Source organism: Eptesicus fuscus, chromosome 3 (genome assembly GCF_027574615.1).
Source record: "Eptesicus fuscus isolate TK198812 chromosome 3, DD_ASM_mEF_20220401, whole genome shotgun sequence".
Lineage (NCBI taxonomy): Eukaryota > Metazoa > Chordata > Mammalia > Chiroptera > Vespertilionidae > Eptesicus > Eptesicus fuscus.
The window spans coordinates 70,173,557-70,197,898 of record NC_072475.1 but is presented as its reverse complement, the minus strand read 5'-3'; the positions used below and the strand labels follow the sequence as shown (position 1 = coordinate 70,197,898).

General features: G+C 41.4%; 1 protein-coding gene across 1 annotated transcript in view; it reads right to left on the bottom strand.

Annotated features, from left to right (window-relative positions):
• MORC1 (MORC family CW-type zinc finger 1) overlaps positions 1-24,342 on the bottom strand; it is a 161,737-nt gene that overhangs the window by 105,346 nt on the left and 32,049 nt on the right. Inside the window, exon 9 of the mRNA XM_054712093.1 lies at positions 3,860-3,985. Coding sequence (XP_054568068.1) covers positions 3,860-3,985 — 126 coding nt within the window. The remainder of the gene's footprint in view (positions 1-3,859; positions 3,986-24,342) is intronic.

Sequence of the window (24,342 nt, the reverse complement as noted above, 5' to 3'; positions counted from 1 at the left end):
TAGGGGCAATCAGGCAGGCAGGCAGGCGAGTGGTTGGGAGCCAGCAGTGCTGGATTGTGAGTGGGATCGGGCCTAAATGGGCAGTTGACATCCCTCGAGGGGTCCCTGATTGGAGAAGGTGCAGGCTGGGCTGAGGGACACACCCCCGTGCACAAATTTTTGCACCAGGCCTCTAGTAATATGATAATTAGACTGGGCATCCTTCTGGACATCCTTCCGGACGACCTTCTGGACGAAGCTGGGGTTGCCCAGGTCCTGGGTGCCAGAGGGACGCTGTTGTCGGCAGCCGGGGGAAGGAAGGCCTACTCTTGCACAAATTTCATGCATCGGGCCTCTAGTTGTCTAATAAAAACAAATTTTAAGTACATACTCCCTCAATGTGTGTTTAGAGGGAAAATGCATTGGGAATGAGGAAATGAAATGAATAGCTGGATAAATTTAAGAATCTGAAGTATTTGTAGAAGTCTTCCCAGGTACCTACATTAAAAAGCTTAATGTTAAAAATAACTAAATTTCATCCTATATTCATCCAATTCATTGGTTTCATGAACAATTCAGTGAGAGGTGGGGAGCGTCCCTAAGACATTAAAAGACTGTCCCAGAAAACCAGTGTTGCAGAGTCTCCATGAGCAGGCCATAAACGTGGCGTCCCTGAAAACCTTAAAAAGGACCATGCTGCTCCAGAGAAAGCAGGTGACTCCACTTCCATGAATTTGGCTCATTTCAGTATTACTGGTCTGCAGTGGCCGGCAAACTCATTATCAACAGAGCCAAATATCAACAGTACGACGATTGAAATTTCTTTTGAGAGCCAAATTTTTAAACTTAAACTTCTTCTAACGCCACTTCTTCAAAATAGACTCGCCCAGGCTATGGTATTTTGTGGAAGAGCCACAGTCAAGGGGCCAAAGAGCCGCATGTGGCTCGCAAGCCGCTGTTTGCCAACCACGGGTCTATGGCAAAGCCGTGTTAATGAAAAATGAAGATCTTCCAACAGATAGTTTGGCTCTGCCTGCCTTTAAAGAGCTTTCAAAAATGACCATTTTATGTCCATTTTGCCCTCATATGCAGAAATTTAGCATCTATGTAAATCTGAGAGCTATTTATATACTAAAGTTAAAGAATTCAAAGCCAACAGAAATCAGTAATGTCTGTTGCCTATATATAGCTATGGTACTTGATCTTTACTGATCAGTAAAGATCAAGTACCATAGCCATACATTAACTTGTCTGTATTATATAAACAATATTTAAGACTCCAAGAATTACAGGCTTATAGAATCTTTAAGTTGAAAGAGACCTTAGAAATCACCTAGCTGAAAATCTTCCAAAGGTAATAATGCTTTCAACAACAATCTAGACTCTTCCAGGGGCAAAATTGTCCTCATCTTCGACGGCAGGCCTTCCACTGCTGAAGAGCATGAACTTCATTAATCTCGTGGCATATCATGGCCCCATCTGAGTTGTTATACCTCAGGCCAACTGCATCTGGGGAAACTAAATGCACCATCCTGGACACACTGGATTTCATATTCTTGACATTACATCTGGAAACTGAACTAGAGGTAGACTGGTGTGCAACCAAAGGGAAATAAGTGAGCAATCAAAACCACATAATGTGTCTTATCCTCAAATTCTTTCCAATACAAAATTTTTGAATTAGGGAATAAACAGGTAGGTTTACAGAGAAAGGCTAAGCTTAATATACTTCACTTTTCAAAATATAATCTACAGATCAAAAGTAATTAGAAATCATCCAGCGGGTGTGACTCAGTGGTTGGTCACACTATGAATCAGAAGGTCACGATTCGATTCCGTCAGGGCATATGGTGGAGTTGAGGGATCGATCCCAGTGTGGAGTATGCAGGAGGCAGTCAATCAATGATTCTCTCTCATCATTGATATTTCTGTCTCTCTCTCTCCCTCTCCCTTCCTCTCTGAAATCAATAAAAATATATATTTTTTTAAAAAGTAATTAGAAATCAAAAGTAAAGTTTTTGGGGAATCCCCTGGTGTGTGCTCAGGGCATACAATGAACAGATCTGTAATTTTTAATATTAATATGAGTGATTGCAAGGCCCAGGACAGCATCTACTTTTTCATGGAAATAAGACAACATAACAAATATAGGTCTATTATAAAAATAGTTAGTGTGGTATAGGGAAAGGAACATGGAATTTGAATTGGTAAAGAATTTGAAGCTAGAGGTTTTTTGAGCTCTTGTCCAGTTGTGACATTTCCTTATCTCTAAAATGGTGATGATAAAATATAACCCCTGGGGACACTGCAAAAATCAGGCAAAACAATACATGTAAACAGGCATAAATATAGTTTTCGCTGGTACATCTCCTTTGGTTGGGGCGTCGTCCTGTACACCAAAGGGTGGCAGGTTGATTCCCAGTCAGGGCACATACCCAGGGCATGTGTGGGAGGCAACTGATTGATATTTCACTTTCACATCGATGTTTCTTTCTCTTTCTCTTTCTCTTTCCTCCCTCCCTTCCCTCTCCCTTCCTCCCAACCTCTCATTTTCTCTTCCTCTCTCTCTCTCTCTCTGAAATCAATAAAAAAGGCATATATATATATGTAGTGTACAAGCATTAAATGTTTCTCCCAGTTGATATTAAACTCCTCAAACTAGAGCTAATCTTATTCTTTTATGCTTTGTACCTAGCACAACCTCAAGCTCACAAAAGACTTTGATAAATGTGCGATGAATGAATGAATGCTCACCCAGAAAAATCAATACACAAAGCATAACTTTTTTTATTGCATTTATAGTTGGTCAAGGTAAGTTTTATAATATGCAAATGTCAGCTTAAAAAAAAGTTTATGCTGGTACAATCTTCCAGTAATAAAGTATGTCTGGGGATGTAATGTACAGTCTGGTAAATATAGTTAAATTGCATATTTGAAAGTTGCTATGATAGTAGATCTTAAAAAGTTCTCATCATAAGAAAAAATTTTTGTAACATATTTGGTGATAGATGTTAACTAGATTTACTATAGTAATAAAAAAAGGTTTATGCTAAAATATTAAATATAAATGAACTCAATGTGTATTTATAAATATATCCATTCTATACATAAAATGTATACACATAGAAGTACATGATTCAATAATTCAAATATACTGAGTAAAAAAATTATAAATGAACTGTGATTTTTTTTATGGGAACTATCACAAGCAAAGCACCTAAGATTCATTAAAGTACAAACCAAATTCTTACTTGAGGTGCTTATCTAACTTACAGAGTTTACTGCAGTGTTTTGGTATTTTGGGCAAATATTCATTACACATGATTACTCTTTAGAAAGCCTTCCAGAATACAGTTTAAATTTTATTTACAACTAGAGGCCCGGTGCACGAAATTCATGCACGGGGTGGAGGGGGTAGATCCCCCAGCCCAGCCTGCACTCTCTGTAATCCAGGACCCCTCAGGGGATGTCCAACTGCTAGTTTAGGCCCGATGCCTGTGGGATTAGGCTTAAACCAGCAGTTGGACATCCTTCTCACAATCCAGGACTACTGGCTCCTAACTGCTCGCCTGCCTCCCTGCCTGATTGCCCCTAACCGCCTCTGCCTGCCGGCCTGATCACCCCCTAACCACTCCCCTGCCAGCCTGATTTCCCCTCACCACCTCTGCTTCAGCCACTGCCACCATGGCTTTTTCCAGTCTAATTAGCATATTATCCTTTTATTAGTATAGAGAGCAAAAATCTTACTGTCAAACTGTAAAATCCTGCTATTAGATTATATAAATCTTACTACCAAATCACCTTAACAATTTTGGAGAGGATGGCATATTGATTTTATAAATAAAAACTGTATGAATATAATTAAAGGAAGTTGAGTTACCTGGGTCTGTAGAGGCAATGACATAGGTGTTTTGTTTTAACTTTTTTGGCCTGAATAAATATTCTCATCAAAGGGTCAAAATACAGAACAGAGGTGTAGGCTCTGAATGACCATCTCTCTGGGAAACTGTAATAGAAAACAGCAAAGGCTATTAGAGGATGCAATAAGGACACATATTTTCAGAAGATAATAAAATCAGACTATCAGGTTATGATGGTTACTACTAGCAGCCTCAGGAACTTTTCTTCTAAACCTAATGACACAGTAAACACAAGCCAATCTTGCAACACTCATGTACTTCATTAAGCAGGCTTCTTTACAAATAAGTGGTTGAATCATGAATACTAGGTTTTATTTTTCTTCTCACATGTAATTAAAAGACAACTGACAGATTTAAGTAAAAATAACAACAACAAAAAAGCAGACCTCTAAGGACAAGGGCTTACTTAAATAATCTGCACTTTGATTAGAACTGAACTTTTGTTTGCAAATAACTATTTCCAAGTATACTTACATCAGCAGTATAAAATATATTTTCCATTAAAGCTATTGGCCCAGAAGGACAAAACCAAGCCAAGTAAACAAAACAATCCCCCTGCTCCAACATAACAAAAAGAATCTAGGCCTACATGAATAAAAGTATTTCCATAAAACTATTTCAGAGAAATACAGTAAAAATATTTCATTTGCTTTGAAAATTCTGAACTAGAAACACAAAACTTCATTCTGCAAGTAAAATAAGTATTAAAATAAATGTTTATGTCCAAGCAAGGGGAGGAATTTGATGACGTGGTAAGTGAAAAAGAGGAGAAAAGATAAAAATAAAGGATGGGAAGACAATAAAATGGGGGCAGAGACTATGTAAAATAGCCTATGTTGAGAAATCACTGTGTTGCTGCATACTAACTGCAGGGAGCTTCTATATTAAAGTCCATTTATGAACTGTGTATCTCCTCCAATCAGACAAGAACAAGCCAAGCCATATGTCAGTAGTGCTCTTTATCTACTGGGTCCCAGGAAGGGCTACACTGAAGGGCTTCCAAGGCCAAATAGAAAGCAGGGAGCAGTAAACCCATCAATTTTGCAATCCTACCTCAGTCCAGCGGGAGCAAAGATGATGGGAAGGAAATATAAAACCTATCGCAGGGAGGCTGCTCAATGGGGTCACACTAATGCCAGTTACTCTGTAAGAAAGAGCAGAGCTCTCCAAAGAATTTACAAAAATGAAGATGAAGTCCATAAGAAATCCAAGGATTTCCTGGTTGCTAGTACTGGGTAAGTTCCTTCAGCAGTATCTGAAGTTCATTAAAAAGCCAGGATTTCTTTGAATTGTTAAAAAAAGAAATTATTTTAAAGTAAGTCTTGAGTAAAAGTTTCCAATATAAATTATAAAAAAGGATCTATCCCAAGGCTATTTTTCTATAAATATTATTGCATTTTTATTGTGACAAGAGGTTGTCTGCATTTGGGTATAGCACTACAATAATGTGATTGATGTTAGTATACCAGGAGCTGCACAATTAACTAAGTCCTCATCTGTTCAATGAAAAAAAAGTCACCTCGGGACAGTATAAACGTTTTGAGGACTTTTGCCATTATTCAAATGCTTTCTGGATCTCCTGATTTGAAATTGCCTGTAGATATAATATAGCTTTCTTTTGACTGTCCTAAAAGCAAGCACATCTCTGTCATATGGAGGTAAGTCAAAAGTAATTCAGAGCCAAGTTTGAGAATTAGAGAAATATAATGGGAGATCAAATTGCGTTAGACAAGTTTTGGTTAAAAAAAAATGTATACAAATCCAAACAAGAACACTAATACTTCTACCTCTTGTTAGGTCAATTATCTTACCTAATAATAGACAAACATGTAAATTGACCGTACCTTCGCTAATCCCATAGCCAATCAAAGTGAGTATGCAAATTAACCCAAAAAAGATGGTGGTTAATTTGCATACATAGGCACCCAGCGCCTATGTCCCAGGAATATCCTGGCACCCAGGTCACTGTGAGGTAAGGCTGTGTGGAACCAGAGCAGCCTGGGAAGGGCCTGAGCCAGGGGGCTCCTGGGCAGGGCCAAGCCTGCAATCAGAACAAGGGGGCAGGAGCGGAGCCTGCGATCGAGCACAGGGAGCTGGGGGTCCACTCCTGCCCAAGGCCCCTGGGCAGTGGGCAGGAGGGGAGCCTGCGATCGATCGCAGGGAGCTGGGGGTCTGCTCCTGCCCAAGGCCGAAAGCCTCCGCTGGAGGCTTTCAGCCTGGGCAGTGGGCAGGGGCGGAGCCTGCCATCGATCGCAGGGAGCTGGGGGTGCCCTTGCTCAAGGCTGAAAACCTCTGCCAGAGGCTTTCAGCCTGGGCAGGCCTGGGCAGGGGCAGAGCCGGTGATCTATCGCAGGGAGCTAGAGGGCCCCTGCCCAGGCCTAAAGCTTCAGCCAGAGGCTTTAGGCATGGGCAGGGCCCAGCCCTCCATTGGTGTGAACTATAGAGGAAACACCTTTTCTGACTGCACATTGGCTAAGCTTCCTGTATGCCACTGGTAATATTCTTAGTAACTTGGGTAATAAGAATCCAAAAAGGAGATCTAGGGTTTTTCCACCACACTTCTGGAGAAAAAAAACGAAGGTCCGCTGCTGGAGGGCTAAGAAATGTCATATCCTGCCCTAGCTGGTTTTCCTCAGTGGATAGAGCCTCGGCCTGCCCACAGCAGGGTCTGGGTTGATTCTGATCAAGGGCATGTACCTAGGTTGCAGGTTCCTCCCTGGCCGGGGCCCAGATCTGGGCTCATGCAGGAGGCAACCAATCAAAGTGTTCCTCTCACTTTGATGTTTCTCTCTGTCTTTCCCTTTCTCTTCCACATTCTCTAAAAGTCAATGGAAACATACCCTCAGGTGAGGATAAAAAATAAATAAAGAAATGCATATCCTATGAATGACACATCTTGAAAATGCCTAAAGAAAGTTGTCATTTTTTTCTTGGTGAAGGGACTGGAGTCCATGTTGATGAAAACACCTTGGTGGCTGTGGTGACTGGCAGTGGCTGCAGCAGCGGGGTGATAGGGCTGGCGCCTTCCCCTGATCAGCCCGGTTGTCTCCCACAAAGGGAGGCCAGACTGCGGCTTAGGCCCACTCCCCATGGGGAGTGGGCCTAAGCCATCAGTAGGACATCCCCTGAGGGCTCCCAGTATGTGAGAGGGGGCAGGTTGGCCTGAGGGACCACCCACCCCCAGTGCACGAATTTCATGCACTGGGCCCCTAGTCTGTATATATAAAAGCCTAAGTGACCGAACGACAAAATATCCAAACAACAGACTGACCGATCACTATGACGTGCACTGACCACTAGGGGGTAGGAGCTGCCCCTTGGTGGTCAGTGCACTCCCACAGCCAACCTCCTGTGGCCGGCCAACATCCCGCAGTCCCTCCCCCTGGCCAGCCAGCCCCGATCGGCCCCAATTGCTGGCCAGGCCTAGGGACCCCACCCGTGCATGAATTCGTGCACCGGGCCTCTAGTTTCACTTAATAAATATTCACTGTATCTGTATTGGGGACCCTCAAGACCTCCTCTGTGTTAGGAGAATTGCTGGAAGGTCTCACGGGACTTACCATATAATGGTACTCACGACTAAGATTTATCACAGTGATGAGTAGGATATACAGTGGATGATAGGGGGAAGAGAGGTGGAGTCTGGAAGAATCCATGTGCAGCTTTCATTTGGCCTCTCCTCATGACAGGTCACATAAAACATACTCTTTCCCCAGCTATGAAGGTGCAGGAACATGTATGAGATGTTTCTGCCTAACAAAGCCCATCACAGACTCAGCACCCAATGTTTTCATTGGGAGCTGGTCATGTAGGCACCCTCTACCTAGCATGTATCAAATTCCAGAGTCCCAGAAAGAAAGTAGGTTTTCAGCATAAACCATATTGTTTGCATAGTCTAGACACATTGTGCCACCTTTCTCTGTTAGGAAAGGTTTATATCCGTGTAGGGAATTGTATATCGTCCAAGTTCCCAGAAGCCCACCAAAGACCAACCTTGCAAGCAAGACACAATGAATAGAAGCCTTCCCCATTAACCCTTTTCTACACACATGTGTACTTTCAAAGTTCCTTTTTATCTGTGACAAACAGAATAGCAATGCCTCTTATGCTACTGTGATATCCATGATTAAAAAAAAAAAAAAAGGGAAAAGAAAGTGAACTATAAAATCTGTATAGGAAATGGGCCATCCAATGTAACTTTCAAACTCCTTTTTATGATGTAGGTCTTTCATGATCTGGCCCCCTCTTAACTTTCCAGCTTTGTCTCTTACCAGCTTCCATCTAGCCATTTAGGACCACTCTGTTCTTCAGATATTGGGTCAGGCTTTCATGTCCCCAAGCCAAGGCACATTCAATATTTTGGCTACTTTCAGTTGGCTCCTTTTCACCCATGAGAATGCAACTCGAAACCTCACTTCCTCTTAAAGCCTTCTCTCACTCCCCAAGGTAAATCACTCTCCTCTGGTGCTCCCCTTCTTCTTTGTACCTCTCCATCACAGCACGTCACTTACCGGTGCCATTGCCTGTTTATCTGTATCCCCATCAGGCTATAAATTCTATGAGACTAGCATCCTGAAAAATAAATATGTGTTGTCTAAAAAATAATTATTCAGCACTCCCTTGGCTTAATTTAAAATGAACATCACGGGGTTCCCTGTGTAAGAAAGACTCTTAATGATGGATCAACTTCAGTGATAATGCTATCATTCTTTATAAAGCCATTTGCTGATTCCTGCAACAGAGAGGAATTGACAGGAGTGCTCCAGCCATGAAGTCAGAAGAGAAACAGTCCAGAGATGGAAGACGCTGACCATGCCTTGCCATACTAGCAGTCAGCAGATGTGCGTCACTGCAGATTGCCCAGGACCAAACCAGAGAGGGTCGGACCTGCATTACCACCATTTGTCCACCATCCAGAACTGAAATATCATTGCTGTTATGAACACATAAACAACTGTTGGACATAGAAACCGGGACTCAAAAGAACTGTTGGCCCAGAAAGAAACTCACTATAGACTGATTCATTTGCCTCTCAGCATAACCATTATTGCTTGTCTCATTTTCAGTTCCTATAAGTATATTCCTAGTATCACATGAGCGCACTCATCTAGGGGAAAAGATGAACAACATAGACTGAAGAACAAGAACAGCATTGATCAGACTGTCATACCTCAGAGGGAAGGTAGGGGAGGGTAGGGACAAGGGAGATAGATCAACCAAAGGACTTGTGTGCTTGCATATGAGCCTAACCAGTGATCACGGACAACAGGGGGAGAGGGGCATGCTTGTGGGGGGGTTTGGGAAGGGAATGGGGGGGTTTGATGACAAATATGTGATACCTTAATCAATAAAGTAATTTTAAAAAAAAGCCATTTGCTTGGGAAACTGGGATACAAATGTACAAAGTAATCAGGGAATCTTCAGAAGATCTAAGGAAATATATACTCTTACTCTCTATCCATTAGGAACTGCTTTGCATCTTTTTCAAAATGTCCTCTTCTCTTGTTTCCTCCTAAATGTCTCTTTTCTGTCTTAAACTTTGCCTGAAGTGTCCATAGCTTTATATGTATCTGAACCTCTCTTTCTCTCTTACCTTCCATTTAACTGGTTATAATAAACTGAAAACAAACGAGAGAGAAAGAGTGAGCAAACCTCCCAACACACACACACACACACACACACAACACCAAATGCACACAGAGTCACATGACAGACATAGGGAAAGAGGGAAGTATTTTAAGGCAGAAACTGCCTTGATAGTCTGTGGAATATGACAAGAGGAGACAAAGAGGTTTTTTGTCACCTGCTCAGCAACAGGTATTTTTAGAAAGTTTCTACTTCACCTCCAGCTGTGGCTGTGGCCTCTCTGTGGCCTCCTCCTCCCAATATATCCATGTTGTTCTGCTACTGTTTTAGGTGTTGCTCCATAAGTGGACTGGTGTGTTGTGGTCAGCAACTGTGTTAAGGTCAGGAGAGGAGTCAGAAAGTGGAATCCTGTAGCCAGTCATTATCTCCTTTATCTACCAACTCAGATTCTCTGTGGCTAGAATCTGAGAAAGTGGAATTTTTAAAGCTACCCAGGTGATTCCTTGAACTCTGCCTGTTTTGAGAACCACTGCCCATAGACCTAGTGGACAGGGTGGTATGTAAGTCAGGTTGCCTGAAAAGGGAGTAGAACAGTCTCTCACAGGTGTTTAGACCTAGGACACCTTCTACATTTATCCACACTGGGTATGCAGACAACAGACTTCAATTCAGCCCAACTACTGAGGTCCATGGTTGAAAAAATAAATCTAAACTCCAGGCACTAGACTAAATTAGATCCTTTTTGGAATATCTCTGAAGTGCCATATTTTTATTCATAAAAATACTGTATAGTATTACAAAAATTGTTTTCTAAATTTATTGCTAAAGTCCCTACGAAATTTCTGAAGTTTTCTTGAAGTTGAAATTAACAAGTCCTGTATTATCCTGAATATAAAGAAGTGCATAAAGATTTTTAACTAGTTTAAATTCTGAACTATGAATGGGCTAACCAAATTTAATCTTAGGGAAGGTTATACTAAGAGAAATAGAAACTCAAAGAGGTAATTTAAAAGAAAAGTTATAAGCTTTGCAAAGTAATGAAAGTACTTCTGTCACAACCACAGTGTGGCAAATCAGACATTAGAACACCTTGAAGCTGTAACTCTTGATGTGTTCCTAGCCAGCTCAGTTAAGACATAAGCTAGAGACTTGATTATGGAATGCTGCCCAATGCTGTCAATTTAGAAACACTCTGCCAACTTGGCATCTAATTTCAAAACATTACTTAGCATAAAATTTAAATCCCGTTGCTCTGTATTATAGCTTCACACTCGGGGCTGTTTTAGGGGATGGGTTTCTTCAGCCACCTCAGATCTTGCACCGCATGGATTCCAGGAGCACAGCAGGCCCGTTTGATGACAGTCCCTTCCACAACATGCCTTCTTAAAACCAGAATCTCTGCTTTCTTCCATTTTCTCACAAAGTTGAGTATGTATACTATTTATAACACTAAGAAAATAATAGGTCACTGAAAGCAATATGGATACAAAGAAATCACACACACACACACACACACACACACACACACACACGAACCAGGGGAAATGGTCACATGGTCTTGAGCCCCACAAAGAGAATCAGGAAAAATGCTATAGGAGTGATTAAGTTTTCATAGTTTAGAACTCAAATGAGATTTTAAAGATAAGAAAATCACTTAACAAAATGTCTTAAAACTCACTCTCTCACCCTAATAAATATCCCCAATGGTCTTCACAATGGAGGAGAGTGGAATCCACTACTGAGAGTGCCAGCAGCTTCCAGGGAAAACATCTGCAATATCCTTAGAAGCTATACGTTGTCAATCAAGTCAGTTTACCTGAATTCAATTCATTTGTTGCTTGCTATATGCCAGTCACTGAGTTAGTTCCCAGAGCATTACATGAGTGTCAAAAAGAAGTGTAAGGGACAGTAGAATGGAGGGAAATAAAACACACTGAGAATTTCCATGTGCCAGGTATTGTGACTATTCTAGTTCTCTAGCATTTATATTAAGTAGATGATATTATATCCTCTTTTTATAGATGAGAAAACTGAAGTTCATAGTCAATAGACAACTTATCACTAGAATGAAAAAGAATCCAAACCACTAGAAAGAGATATCTGTATGTTCCTTGATCTATATCTCCAGCTCCTAAAACAGGGCCTGAGACTCAATAAATATCCATTGAATGTAAAACTAACTAGTCAGACAACTACTATTGATAGTGGGGAAGGACACGTAATAAGAATAGAGCAACAGTTGTTTAATAATTATTCACCTTACTAACTATAGATAAGAATTTTTCTTATAAACCCCTGGATACTGGAGGATGAAACAAGGCTGTAAAAAGATAGGATGCCTCGATGGATCTATTTCTCAGAAAAGAAATACATTTTGAGAACAGACCAGCGGACAGGCACCCAGCTCCCCTGCTAAACGTGCATGATTCAATCATGCACTGGGCCTCTAGTGTGTATATAATCAGCCAACTGGGGATGGGGGTCAGAGCAGATTTTCCAGGGTGACCAACTGCTCTCTCCATACTGCCAGCATTATTGGAATAAGTGCTCATATATTATTCAACCCTGCCTCTGCTCAATTTGGCTCAAGTAGTGACAGGCGGCCTCAGACTCATTGTGTCTGGTTTCACTATCTACAGTCTAACAACTACTAAGTGAAAGAATCAGTATTTGACACAGTTTCAAGCAACTGCAAAGTCCATTCTTTTAATAATGTACCACCCTGCCTGCCTCCAAGGTGGATTGGTTTGAAGTACAATGCTTCAATGTACTGTGGAGGGGTGAAAGTTATAAGACAGCCTCAGGCAGCCCCACCCTACACAGACCCTACCTGTATATAAGCCTGAGGTTCAGGTCCCTACAGGACACCTACTACACAAGGCCACTCTACCAATCCCAGGAGACACAGCAGCTCTACCTAATACATAGGAACAAACACACAGGAAAGCAGCCAAAATGTGGAGACAAAGAAACATGTCAAAATGAAAGAACAGAAGAAATATCCTGAAAAAAAAAACTCCATGAAATGGAAGCAAGCAAGCTACTGGATACAGAATTCAAGACAATGATAACAAGGTTTCTCAAGGATATTAATGAAAGCTTCAAGGGTGAGACTTTCAAGCAGCTTAGTGAGAATTTCAAGGAAAATAGTGAGAACATTAAAAAAAAAAATGTAAAAGGACCAGTAAGAAATTAAGTATACACTAATTGAAATAAAGAATAATTTACAGGGAGTCAATAGTAGAGTAGAGGATTATGAGAATAAATCAGCAATTTAGGATATGAGCAAACAAAAAACACCCAATCAGAAGTACAAAACGAAAAAAGAATCCAAAACTCTGAAGATAGTGTAAGGAGTCTCTGGGACAACTTCAAGCATACCAACACTCACATTGTGGGGGTACCAGAAGGAGAAGAAAGCAAGATATTGAAAACCTATTTGAAGAAATAATGACAAATTTTAAACCCACCTTAAAAATCCTATTCACTGGTAGATATTTTAAATATCTTTTAAAATTAATTATTGAGCTAAATAGAAAATCAAAGATGAAATCTTCCCCTACATAGTGAAAGAAATAAACTTATAAGTCAAGGAATCACAGAGACTCCCAAACAAGAGGAACCCAAAGAGCCCCACAGTAAGGTACATCATAATTAAAATGGCAACGGTTAAAGACAAAGAGAGAATCAGACAACCTCTTATCACAATAAAAATGCAATAGTATTTATAAAATAACTAGTGGCCCGGTGCACAAAATTCGTGCATGAGGGGGGGTTCCCTCAGCCCAGTCTCCACCCTCTCCAATCGGGGACCCCTTGGAGGATGTTCAACTGTCGGTTTAGGCCCGATGCCTGTTGAATCAGACCTAAACCGGCAGTCAGACATCCCTCTCGAAATCTGGGACTGCTGGCTCCTAACCACTCACCTGCCTGCCTGCCTGATTGCCCCTAACTGTCTCTGCTTGCCTGCCTAATTGCCCCTAACCCCTCTGCCTGCCTGCCAGATCACCCCTAACTGCCCTCCCCTGCTGGCCTGATTGCCCCTATCCCCCTGCCGGCCTGATCTCACCCCCAGCTGTCCTCCCCTGCTGGCCTCATCGCCCATAACTTCCCTCCCCTGCTGGCCTGTTTGCCCCTAACTGCCTCTGCCTCAGCCCCCACCACCATGGCTTTGTCCGGAAGGAAGTCGGAAGTCCAGAAGATGGCCGGTCGACCCGGTCTAATTAGCATATTACCCTTTTATTAGTATAGATAGATTATTTAGGTTTGCATAAATGGGGGGAGCCTTTTTCAGCAGGAGGAGATACTCTTGGCAGACAAAAATACATAATCCCTATATCTGGACTGATAGCCAGCCATATGCACTATACTGCCAAACTGGTCATTAAAAAATTGAACCGCTTTCTTACACCTTACACCAAATAGCTGTTGCCCTTAAAACCCCTCCTCAGCCCCCACCTTAGGTTCTGCCTTCACAGTTCACCCAGATTAGGTTCTGATTGGTCAGTTTCTATGCCAGTCAGCATCAAAAGCTCTGCCTCCTAGGCAGCCATTAGCTCCTCACAGTTCACCCAGATTTGGTTCTGGTTGGTCAGTTTCTATGCCAGTTAGCCTCTCCAGGACTCTCTCCAGGCCTGATCCACAGCCCCCTCAGCAGTCAGTGCTGGGTCGCCACGCCTGGAATGGCAGCAGTCTGTGCTGTGTCACCATGGAGCCCACAGTGTGGCAGTCAGTGCTGGGTCACTGGGGCGACCCAGCACTGACTGCAGGACTGACTTCCCATGTTTGGTCATCCATTCGGTCATTTTGGATGTTACACACCCTGGCTCTTGATAGATAGATAGATAGATAGATAGAGAGATAGATAGATAGATAGCCATGGACTAGATCCTTCTTTATAATTTATATTGGAAACTTTTACTCAAGACTTACTTTCAAATAATTTCTTTTTTTAACAATTCAAAGAAATTCCTGGCAGAGTAAGTCCAACCATAGCAGATGTCACAATAAAAGTGAACTAGGAAAATTACCTGTAAAAGATAGAAGCACTCAGACTGAGTCAAAAATCTAGTAATATGCCATTTATAAGAGGCAAACCAAAACAAAATAACACTGTTGAAAATAAAGCAGTGTCTACTATGCAGCTGTAAAAAAAGAAAGAACTCTTGCCATTTGCAACAGCATGGATGGACCTAGAGAACATTATGCTAAGCAAAATAAGCCAGGCAGAGAAAGATAAGTATTACATGATCTCACTCATATCAAACCTGAGAGGGAAGGCTGAGGAGGGGGGAGGAGGGAAGAGATCAACCATTGAACTCATAAGCATATATACATAACCCATAGTCACAGACAATAGGGTGGTGAAGGCTTGGGGGAGAGGGATATGGGAGAGGGCAGTTGGGAGAAAAGGGGATATATGTAATACTTTCAACAATAAAGATTTATTTTTTTAAAAAAGAAAGCAGTGTCAAAATATATAGAAAAAGTTAATCAAAAGAAACCAAACACAGGTAAATATTAGATAAAAAGAAACAAAATTATTGTAAAGCATTAAGTGGAAAAGAGGGATACTTTATTTTTATTTCTTTTTTAAATATTATGCCTTTATTTCTTTTTCATTTTTATTGATTTTTAGAGAGAAGAAGGGAGACAGAGAAAAGAGGAAGGGAGGGAGAGAGAGAGAGAGAGGAAGGGAGGGAGAGAGAGAGAGAATCATTAATGTGAGAGAAACATCAATGTGAGAGAGAAACATCTCTGGCCAGTGCCCCAACCAGGGATGGAACCCACCTCCTGGGTATGTGCCCTAACCGTTAATCAAAACTGCCACCTTGTTGGTGGTACTGGCCGATGCTCCAACCAACTAAGCCACGCTGACCAGGGTAAGGGATACTTTATTTAACAAAAGGTTCACTTAAACAAAATGATATGTGTCCCAAATCTAGAATTCAGAATCATATACAGCAAAAACTAGTAGAAATACAAGGAACATGGACATATCCATAGACACTGTAAGATGGTCTAACATACTAAACTCAGAAACTGAGGATCAAGGAGAAAAAAGATATGGGTGATCTGAAGAACTTAATTAAAAGCTTTATGAACAGAATCTGTCCTTATCAGAATTTTATTTCCAATTTTTTAAAACACTAGGCCGCAAGAAAAATCTCAACAGATTCTAAGAGCAGACAGCACAGGCTTCATTCTCTATTTCCCCCAAATATAATAAAAGATACAGAACAATAATAAAAGTATATTTTAAACCCACCTTAAAAATCCTATTCACTGGTAGATTTTTAAAATATCTTTTAAAATTAATTACTGAGCCAAAGAGAAAATCAAAGTGGAATTTATCAACTATTCAAAAATAAGAAACACTGATAGTTCTAAATTTTGAAATCATGTAGCCATAACACAGAGAGTAAATAATAGACTTAATTGTTTAGATTAGAAAATGAGTTTGAAAGTAAGCAAATAAAATACATACGTCAAGGAAGCAGAAGAAATGAAATAAAACAAAACTAAAGAATGTAGAAGAAAATAAAAATATATAACATTAGTATCAACCTAGTGGACTTAATGAAAAGAATCCAAACTGTTATATTTTTAAAGAGAGTTGGAAAAGAGATGGCTTAAGTATATGACATATAATTTAGCATGTTTCTTTCTCTTACAGGTGCAACACACTTTATGCATATCACCCTGGAACCGATGTATGATTCCCTGCCACCCATCACATACCACATTCATAGATTCAAATTCAGATTTAAAATATCACACATTAAATGCAAACTTCTACCTCATCAGCATTCTGAAATTCTGAGATGTCTGTTATCTATTTACACACTTTTAAAATTTAAGTGAAAACAGGCTGTCTTTGGACTGATATCGCAAAAGCCCAGGCCACCACTGCCTGTGTGCTTGAACATCACTCCTGATGAAATTTTCATGAGGTTATTATCATATTGAAACAAGGCCCTGCCAATGATCTGATTACTATGGTTAGAGCCTCAGCCCAAAGCAGATAAAGGGTTTTGATTACTAAATTGAAAACTGAGGCCAAATATTCACAAGAACTATACAAAAGTTCACTCTTTGACTCAGTAGCTACCATCCTGACAATCTACCTTAAAAAATAATTCAAAAGAATTTTAAAAATCCATCAGCATGAATACATTTATGTTAACACTTAAAGGCCCAGCACACAAAATCGTGTGGGAGTAGCTTGCTGCTGCTTGCCGCCGCTTGTCACTCACTGCCCTGCCAACTGCCACTCGTCACTTGGGCCACCGCCCTGCCCGCCACCACAAGCCACTTGCAGGCTGAGGGAGGGAGGGACCAAGAGGTGGTCAATGCACCTCATGGCAACTGGTCGAGCAGTCATTTCGGTTGTTACGCTTATGGTCCCTGGCCTTTTTATTATATAGGACTAGAGCACACAGGGGTTCCCTCAGCCCAGCCTGCACTCTCTCACAGTCTGGGACCCTTGGGGGATACCCACCTGCTGGCTTAGGCCTGCTCCCTGAGAACAGATGATCTAAAAGAAATAATCATATCCTTGGGTAAGGATTTTTTAAAAAGGTAATGATTGCATGAAAATTCACTGCCAGTGGGGCTGAGGGGACTGGGGGACTCTGGCGGCAGGCACGTGGTGCGCTGGACACAACTGGGGGCGGGCCCGGCCACGCCATGCGCCTGCCGCCCCCGGCGGGGCTGAGGGGACTGGGCGCCGCCATGCTGTGGCTGTGGGCACCACCATCTTGTGAGGGTATGATGGTCAATTAGCATATTGCCTCTTTATTATATAGGATTACCCATAAATGTGAAACTTTAAGGACAATGCTACCATCCAAAAATACAGGAATAGTTATGTAAATTATTATGAATCAATTCAATGGACTATTATAAAGTCACTTATCAAGAAAGCATTATGAAATCAGACTAATCAAGCCTACATAGCAGATGATATGATACTGTATATAAAGATCCCTAATGATTTCAACAACAAAAAAATTACTGGAACTGATTTAAAAATTCACTAAAGTATAGCAGGATATAAAATAAATATAGAGAAATCAGTTGTATTTCTATACACTAATAATAAACTATCAGAAAGGGAAACTAAGAAAGCAATACCTTTTACATACAATTGCATCAAAAATAAAATACTGCCATGGTTCGCTCAATGGTTAGAGCATCAGCCTGTGCACCTATACGGATTCAGGTTTGATTCCCTGTCAAGGGCAGGTACCTGGATTGCAGTTCACTCTCCACCTCCAGCAGGGCAAGTGCGGGAAGCAACCAGCCAATGTGTCTATCACATTGATCTCTCTCTCTCTCTCTCTCTCTCTCTCTCTCTCTCTCTCCCTCTCCCCTCTGCCCCCTCCATCACCCTCCTTCCCTTTCAATCTCTCTGAAAAGCAACGGGAAAAAATATCCTCGTGTGAGGATTAACAAAACAAAACAAACCTAAGAATAAATTTAACCAAGGAGGTAAAAGACCAGTGTTTGGAAAATTATAAGATACTGAAGAAAGAAACTGAAGAAGATACAAATAAATGGAAACATATACCATGCCCATGGAAAGGGAAAAATAAACATTGTTATAATGTCTATACTTAGCCAAAGCAATCTATAGATTCAGCACAATCCTTATCAAAATACCAATGGCATATTTCACAGAACTAGAACAAATAATCCAAAAATGTATATGAAACCACAAAAGACCCCCAAGGGCACAACAATCTTGAGAAAGAAGAACAAAGTTGGAGGAATCATGCTACCTGATATCAAACTATACTACAGGCCATAATAATCAAAATAGTATGGTACGGTCATAAAAACAGACATATAGGTCAATGGAACAGAATACAGAGCTCAGAAATAAACTAACGCCTATATGGTCAATTAATATTTGACAAGGGGGCAAGAACATACAATGGGATAAGACAGTCTATTTAATAAATGGTGTTGGAAAAATTGGACAGATACATGAACATGAAAGTAGACCACCTTCTTATACCATATACAAGAATAAACTCAAAATGAATTAAAGACTTAAATGTAAGACTTGATATCATATCTCACTCATTTATGGAATATAATGAACAACAGAAACTGATAAACAAAAACAGATCCAGAGACAGAGAAACATCGATCAGACCATCAAACCTCAGAGGGAAGGTAGGGGAGGGTGGGGGTAAAGGGGAGAGATCAACCAAAGGACTTGTATGGATGCATATAAGCCTAACCAATGGACACAGACAACAGGGGGGTGAGGGCATGAGTGGGGGTAATGGGGGAATAAGGACACATATGTAACACCTTAATCAATAAAGAAAAAAAAAAGAAAATCAGGAAAAAACAATACTGATCTAAAAAAAAAAAAAAAGACTTGATATCATAAAAATCCTAGAAGAAAACATAGGCAGTAAAATCTTGAGCATTTCTCTTAGTAATATTTTTATTGATTATCTCCTTGGGCGAGGGAAACAAAAGAAAATATAAACAACTGGGACTATGTCAAACTAAAAAGCTTTTGCACAGCAAAGGAAACCATCAACAAAATGAAAAGAAAACTCACTGCATGGGAGAACATATTCACCAATGATACATCTGATAAGGGGATAATATCCAAAATTTGTAAAGAATTCAACACCAAAAGAACAAACAATCCAATTTAAAAATGGGCAAAGGACTTTGACAGACACTTCTCCAGAGAGGACATACAGATGGCCAATAAACATATGAAAATATGCCCAATGTCACTAATCATCAGAGAAATGCAAATTAAAAACCACAATGAGATATCACCTCATACCTGTCAGAATCACTATCATCAATAAATCAACAAACAATAAGTGTTGGTGAGAATGTAGAGAAGAGAACCTTCATGTACCGTTGGTGGGAATGCAGATTGGTTCAGCTATTGTGTAGAGCAGTATGAAGTTTCCTTAAAAAATTAAAAATGTAACTGCCTTTTGACTCAGGCTGCACTTCTAGGATATAGCTGAAGAAACATGAAACACTAATTTGAAAGAATAGATGTACCCCTATGATCACTGCAGCATTACTTACAATAGCCAAGCTATGGAAGCAACCCAAGTGGCCATCAATAGATGAGTGGATAAAAAAGAAGTAGTTTATATACACTGAGTGGCCAGATTATTATGATCTCTGAACGTATAATAATCTGGTCACTCAGTGTGTGTGTGTGTGTGTGTGTGTGTGTGTGTGTGTGTGTGTGTGTATTAGAATATTAGAGGCCTGGTGCATGAATTCATGCATGGATGGGGTCCGGCCAGCCTGGCCAGGGGGAGGGGACAGGACATGGGCGGTTGGCCAGCCTGCCTGCTGGTTGAACTCCTGGTCGAGGGGACAATTTGCATATTAGCCTTTTAGTGTATAGGATATACACTGAGTGGCCAGATTATTATGCGTTCGGAGATCAAAATAATCTGGCCACTCAGTGTATATATACAATGGAATATTACTCAACCAAAATAATGAATGAAATTTTACACCAAGGGGGTGAGGGCATGAGTTGGGGAGTGGGGGGGGGGTAGGGGGGGATAAGGACACATATGTAATACCTTAATGAATAAAGAAAAAAGTAAAATAAAATAAAATGTTATAAGAAATAAAAAGAAATTTTACCATTTGAGGCAACATGGATTGACCTAAAGGTATTATGCTAAATGAAATGTAAGTCAGAGGAAGACAAATACCATATGATTTAACTTATATGTGGAATCTAAAGAACAATATATATGATCAAACAAAATAGAAAGAGATTCACAGATACAGAAAACAGACTGATGGTTGCCAGAGAGAAGGGGGTTTGGGAGGCTGGGTGAAAAATGTGAAGAGATTGAGAAGTACAGATTGGTAGTTACAAACTAGTCATGGGTATGTAAAATCCACCATAGGAAATACAGTCAATAATACTCTAATAACTATGTATGGTACCAATTGGATACTGGAAATATCAGGGGGAACATTTTATAAAGTATATGATTGTCTAACCAATATGCTGTTTACCTGAATTTAATACAAAATAATATTGAATGTAAACTGTAATTTAAAAAATGTTAAATATAAAAATTAAAAAACAGAAATAAAAATAAAATGGAAAAATATTGCATAATAACTAATAATAAAGCTTAGAAACCAATCATAAGTGAATAAAGAAATATGAGAAATTGCACTTAGAATGGAATAATACAAATTAACACTCAATGATAACATGTAAATTCTCTTCCTAAAATAATTTTAAAATATTATTTCACTTTTGGTTTTACAGTAAACAAAATTTGAAGGAAATAATTATACCAGAAAACCTCTTCTCTGTGGCCAAATAAAAGCCTGAAAGGTTGCATTTCCTTATTCCTGTGTAGAAAATTAAATAATTTTCAGAACCAGCAGGACCACACCATCTAAAATGGAAGGTGAAAATAGCACAATTCCAACATTTGAAGCGTGTTTTGAACAGATGTAGAATCATGCCTGGTGGGCTTAAGGGGATACAATAACCACAAGAAAGAGAAATGGTAAGGGAATTATTATTACACTAGTGGCCTGGTGCATAAAATTCATGCACGGGGAGGGGTTTCCCTCAGCCCAGCCTGCACCCTTTCCAATTGGACATCCCTCTCGCAATCTGGGACCACTGGCTCCTAACCACTCACCTGCCTGCCTGCCTGATCATCCCTAACTGCCTCTGCCTGCCTGCCTGATTGCCCCTAACTACCTCTGCCTACCTGCCTGATCATCCCTAACTGTCCTCCCTGTTGGCCTGATCTTGCCCCCAACTGTTCTCCCCTGCCAGCCTGATCTTGCCCCCAACTGTCTCTGCCTGCCAGATCACCCCTAACTGCCCTCCCCTGCCAACTTGATCTGGCCCCCAACTGCCCTCCCCTGTCAGCCTGATCTTGCCCAGTCTGTTTTGTTTGCACCTCTCCATCCCAGTCTCTCCCAGTCTCTGTCTCTCTTTGTTTTTCTCAGCAGTCCTCCAGGCCTCCCTATCTCCCTGTCTTCCTCTTCCTTTTTCCCCAGCTGGGAGGGGGTGGGGCCAGTGGGGGCTGCTCCACCTGCCCTCCCTTCCATCCAAGCCTCTTCAGGCCCAGTCTGTTTTGTTTCCTCATTCTGAGAGAGGCCCCAAGAGCAAGCTGGGAGGGAGAGAAAGAAAGGAAGAAAAGGCTGTGAGCTGGTGGGTGCTGTGTGTGTCTGTGCGTTTGTGCGGTTGTGAGTGAGTGTGAGTGCCGGCCCTCTCCCCCCCGGCCCTGACCCTGCTGCCACAAGCCCCCACCCACCAGAGCCTGCTGCATGCACAGCCTGGGCATTAGGTCGAGCCTCCGGTTGTTGTGGATGTGACAGACCCAGAGTTTTTATATATTAGGATTACAAACCACTTGTTCTAGAAACCAAGATAATGTAGACTGTAGTTGATTAGAAGTTCACATTTCAGAAGTCATAAATGCAAGAAGTGTCAGAAAAATCCACCTTGGTCCAGAAGTATTCTTTGAGCCCCAAGAGTTAATTTTTTTCCAGTCTTAGTGAAGAGGAATGGGGTGTCAATGCCAGAACCCACTGACTTTTCAGAGGAGAAAACAGGTGGCATTACTATCTTCCCCTCAAGATAACTGCCACCCCCTTTTGGCACCACCATAGTACTGGTATTAGAAGCCATGAAATGTATAGCATCCTTGGTACAGACCCCATCCTCAATAAGACCCCATCCTTGTCTTTAAAAGACTTTGTGATTGAACTATGAAAAATTCTGTTAAAAAATCAAACAAAAAGAAATCAATATACTGGGGGGGGGGGCAGGTGAAGGTATATGCTGGGGGGTAGGGGAAGCTGGGGGGAGGTCAAGGGGGGAAAAAAGGAGACATATGTACTACTATTTGTAATACTTCAAACAATAAAAAAAAAAATCAATATAGTCAACATTCCAAAGTGAAATTGTATATATCCTAGGTGTGATCCATTTTCTTTATCCTATCTAATAATAGACAAATATGCAAATTGACCATACCTCCGACACACCCACAAAGCCATGCCCACAAGCCACGCCCACCATCCAATCAGAGCGAGTATGCAAATTAACCCAAACCAAGATGGCTACAGCCACAGAGAGCAAGGTTTCCTAGGTAACAGAGGAAGCCAAGCTTTCCACCTGCCCTTTCCAGGCCTAAGCCTCCACTCAAGCTACAAAGTTTCAATTATAGAAGGTAAATAAATTCAAACAAATGGCGGCAGATTGGAGCTTGAGAGGGCATGCCAGGGTTGCTGCTGGCAACAGGGGAAGCAAAGCTTTCCACACAACCTGGCTGGGCCCACCCGCTTAAGGCAACAAAGTTTCAATTATAACCCCAACACAAATGGCTGCTGGCCTGGAGGGAGCCCCAGGCTTGGCTCCGCTCCAGGCTACAAAGTTTCAGTTGTAGAAGGAAAATAAATTCCAGATACCAAGGCCTCCGCTTGGGTTGCCAGGGGACGTGGCCGGTCTGCAAACCACCACAGGCCCCTCGCTCAGGCCGCCCCACACCACAAGGGAACCCCCACCTGATCTGGGATGCCCTTCAGGGCAAACCAGCTGGCCCCCACCCCTGTACCAGGCCTCTATCCTATCTAATAAAAGAGTAATATACAGATTGATCATCACTGCAACACACAATATAGCTGCCCCCATGTGGTCAAAGATCCTGCCCCCATGTGGACACAAGATGGCCACCACAAGATGGCCAGCAGGAGATGGCAGTTGGGAGGCACCCAGCCTGCCAGGGAGGGCAGTTGAGAAGGACCAGGCCTACAAGGGAGGGCAGTTGGAGGCAATCAACCCTGCAGGGGAGGGCAGTTAGGGGTGACCAGGCTGGCAGAGGAGGGAAGCTGGGGGCAAACAGGCTGGCAGCAGAGTGGTTAGGGGGTGATCAGGCTGGCAGGCAGAAGCGGTTAGGGGCAATCAGGAAGGCAGGCAGGCAAGCAGTTGGGAGCCAGCAGTCCTGGATTGTGAGAGGGATGTCTGACTGCCCGTTTAGGGATCTGACTGCCCACTGGGATCGGGCCTAAACGGGCAGTCGGACATCCCTCGAGGGGTCCCATATTAGAGAGGGTACAGGCTGGGCTGAGGGACAACCCCCCTCTGTGCACGAATTTCGTGTACCGGGCCTCTAGTTTTATAATTAACTGCCTAAATGGCTTAAGAAGCTGCTGGCTTTGTTAAACAATCTGGAAACAGTAAGAACTTTTCCCCAAAGAATGAGCTGTCAAATTATTCCTCTAATAATGTCTTGTTTCCTGGTGCTCATGTTGAAATGCCAAGGCACTCTGACAGATAACTGAAAATTTGTGCACAAGGCTTTTAAACAGCGTGACATATTGGTTTTAGAAGCAGCTCTTAAGTGGAAGGACAGGGCCAGCGGGAAAAGGGGGAGATAGTAATGGAGGTGCCAGGAACAATTCTGGGCCTCCTTTCTGATATTGGCATATTAATGTTAGCAAAAGGCTTCCCAACATTTTTCCAATAGTAATTAGGCTGGATTTTTTTCCAAAGGAAAAAAAAAACATCCATTTCTGTGTAAATTAAGAATTCCAGATATTGGAATAAAATGAGGAAAAAATATAAAACAGGAATAAGTTGAAAAGAAAATCTAAAAGTTTGTTACCAAACAGAAAATTTCTAACTGTGGAAGGGACTTTCTAAATTTTACCTCAAAGGCAAAAAAAAAAAAAAATAAAAAAATTCTTTAAGTTGTTATGTTTACTTGAGTGTTAATATCTTAGTCTAAAATTGCCCTGTCCAAAATGGCAGCTAGTGGTCACCCATGCTTATTGGGCACTATTTCAAATTGATTTG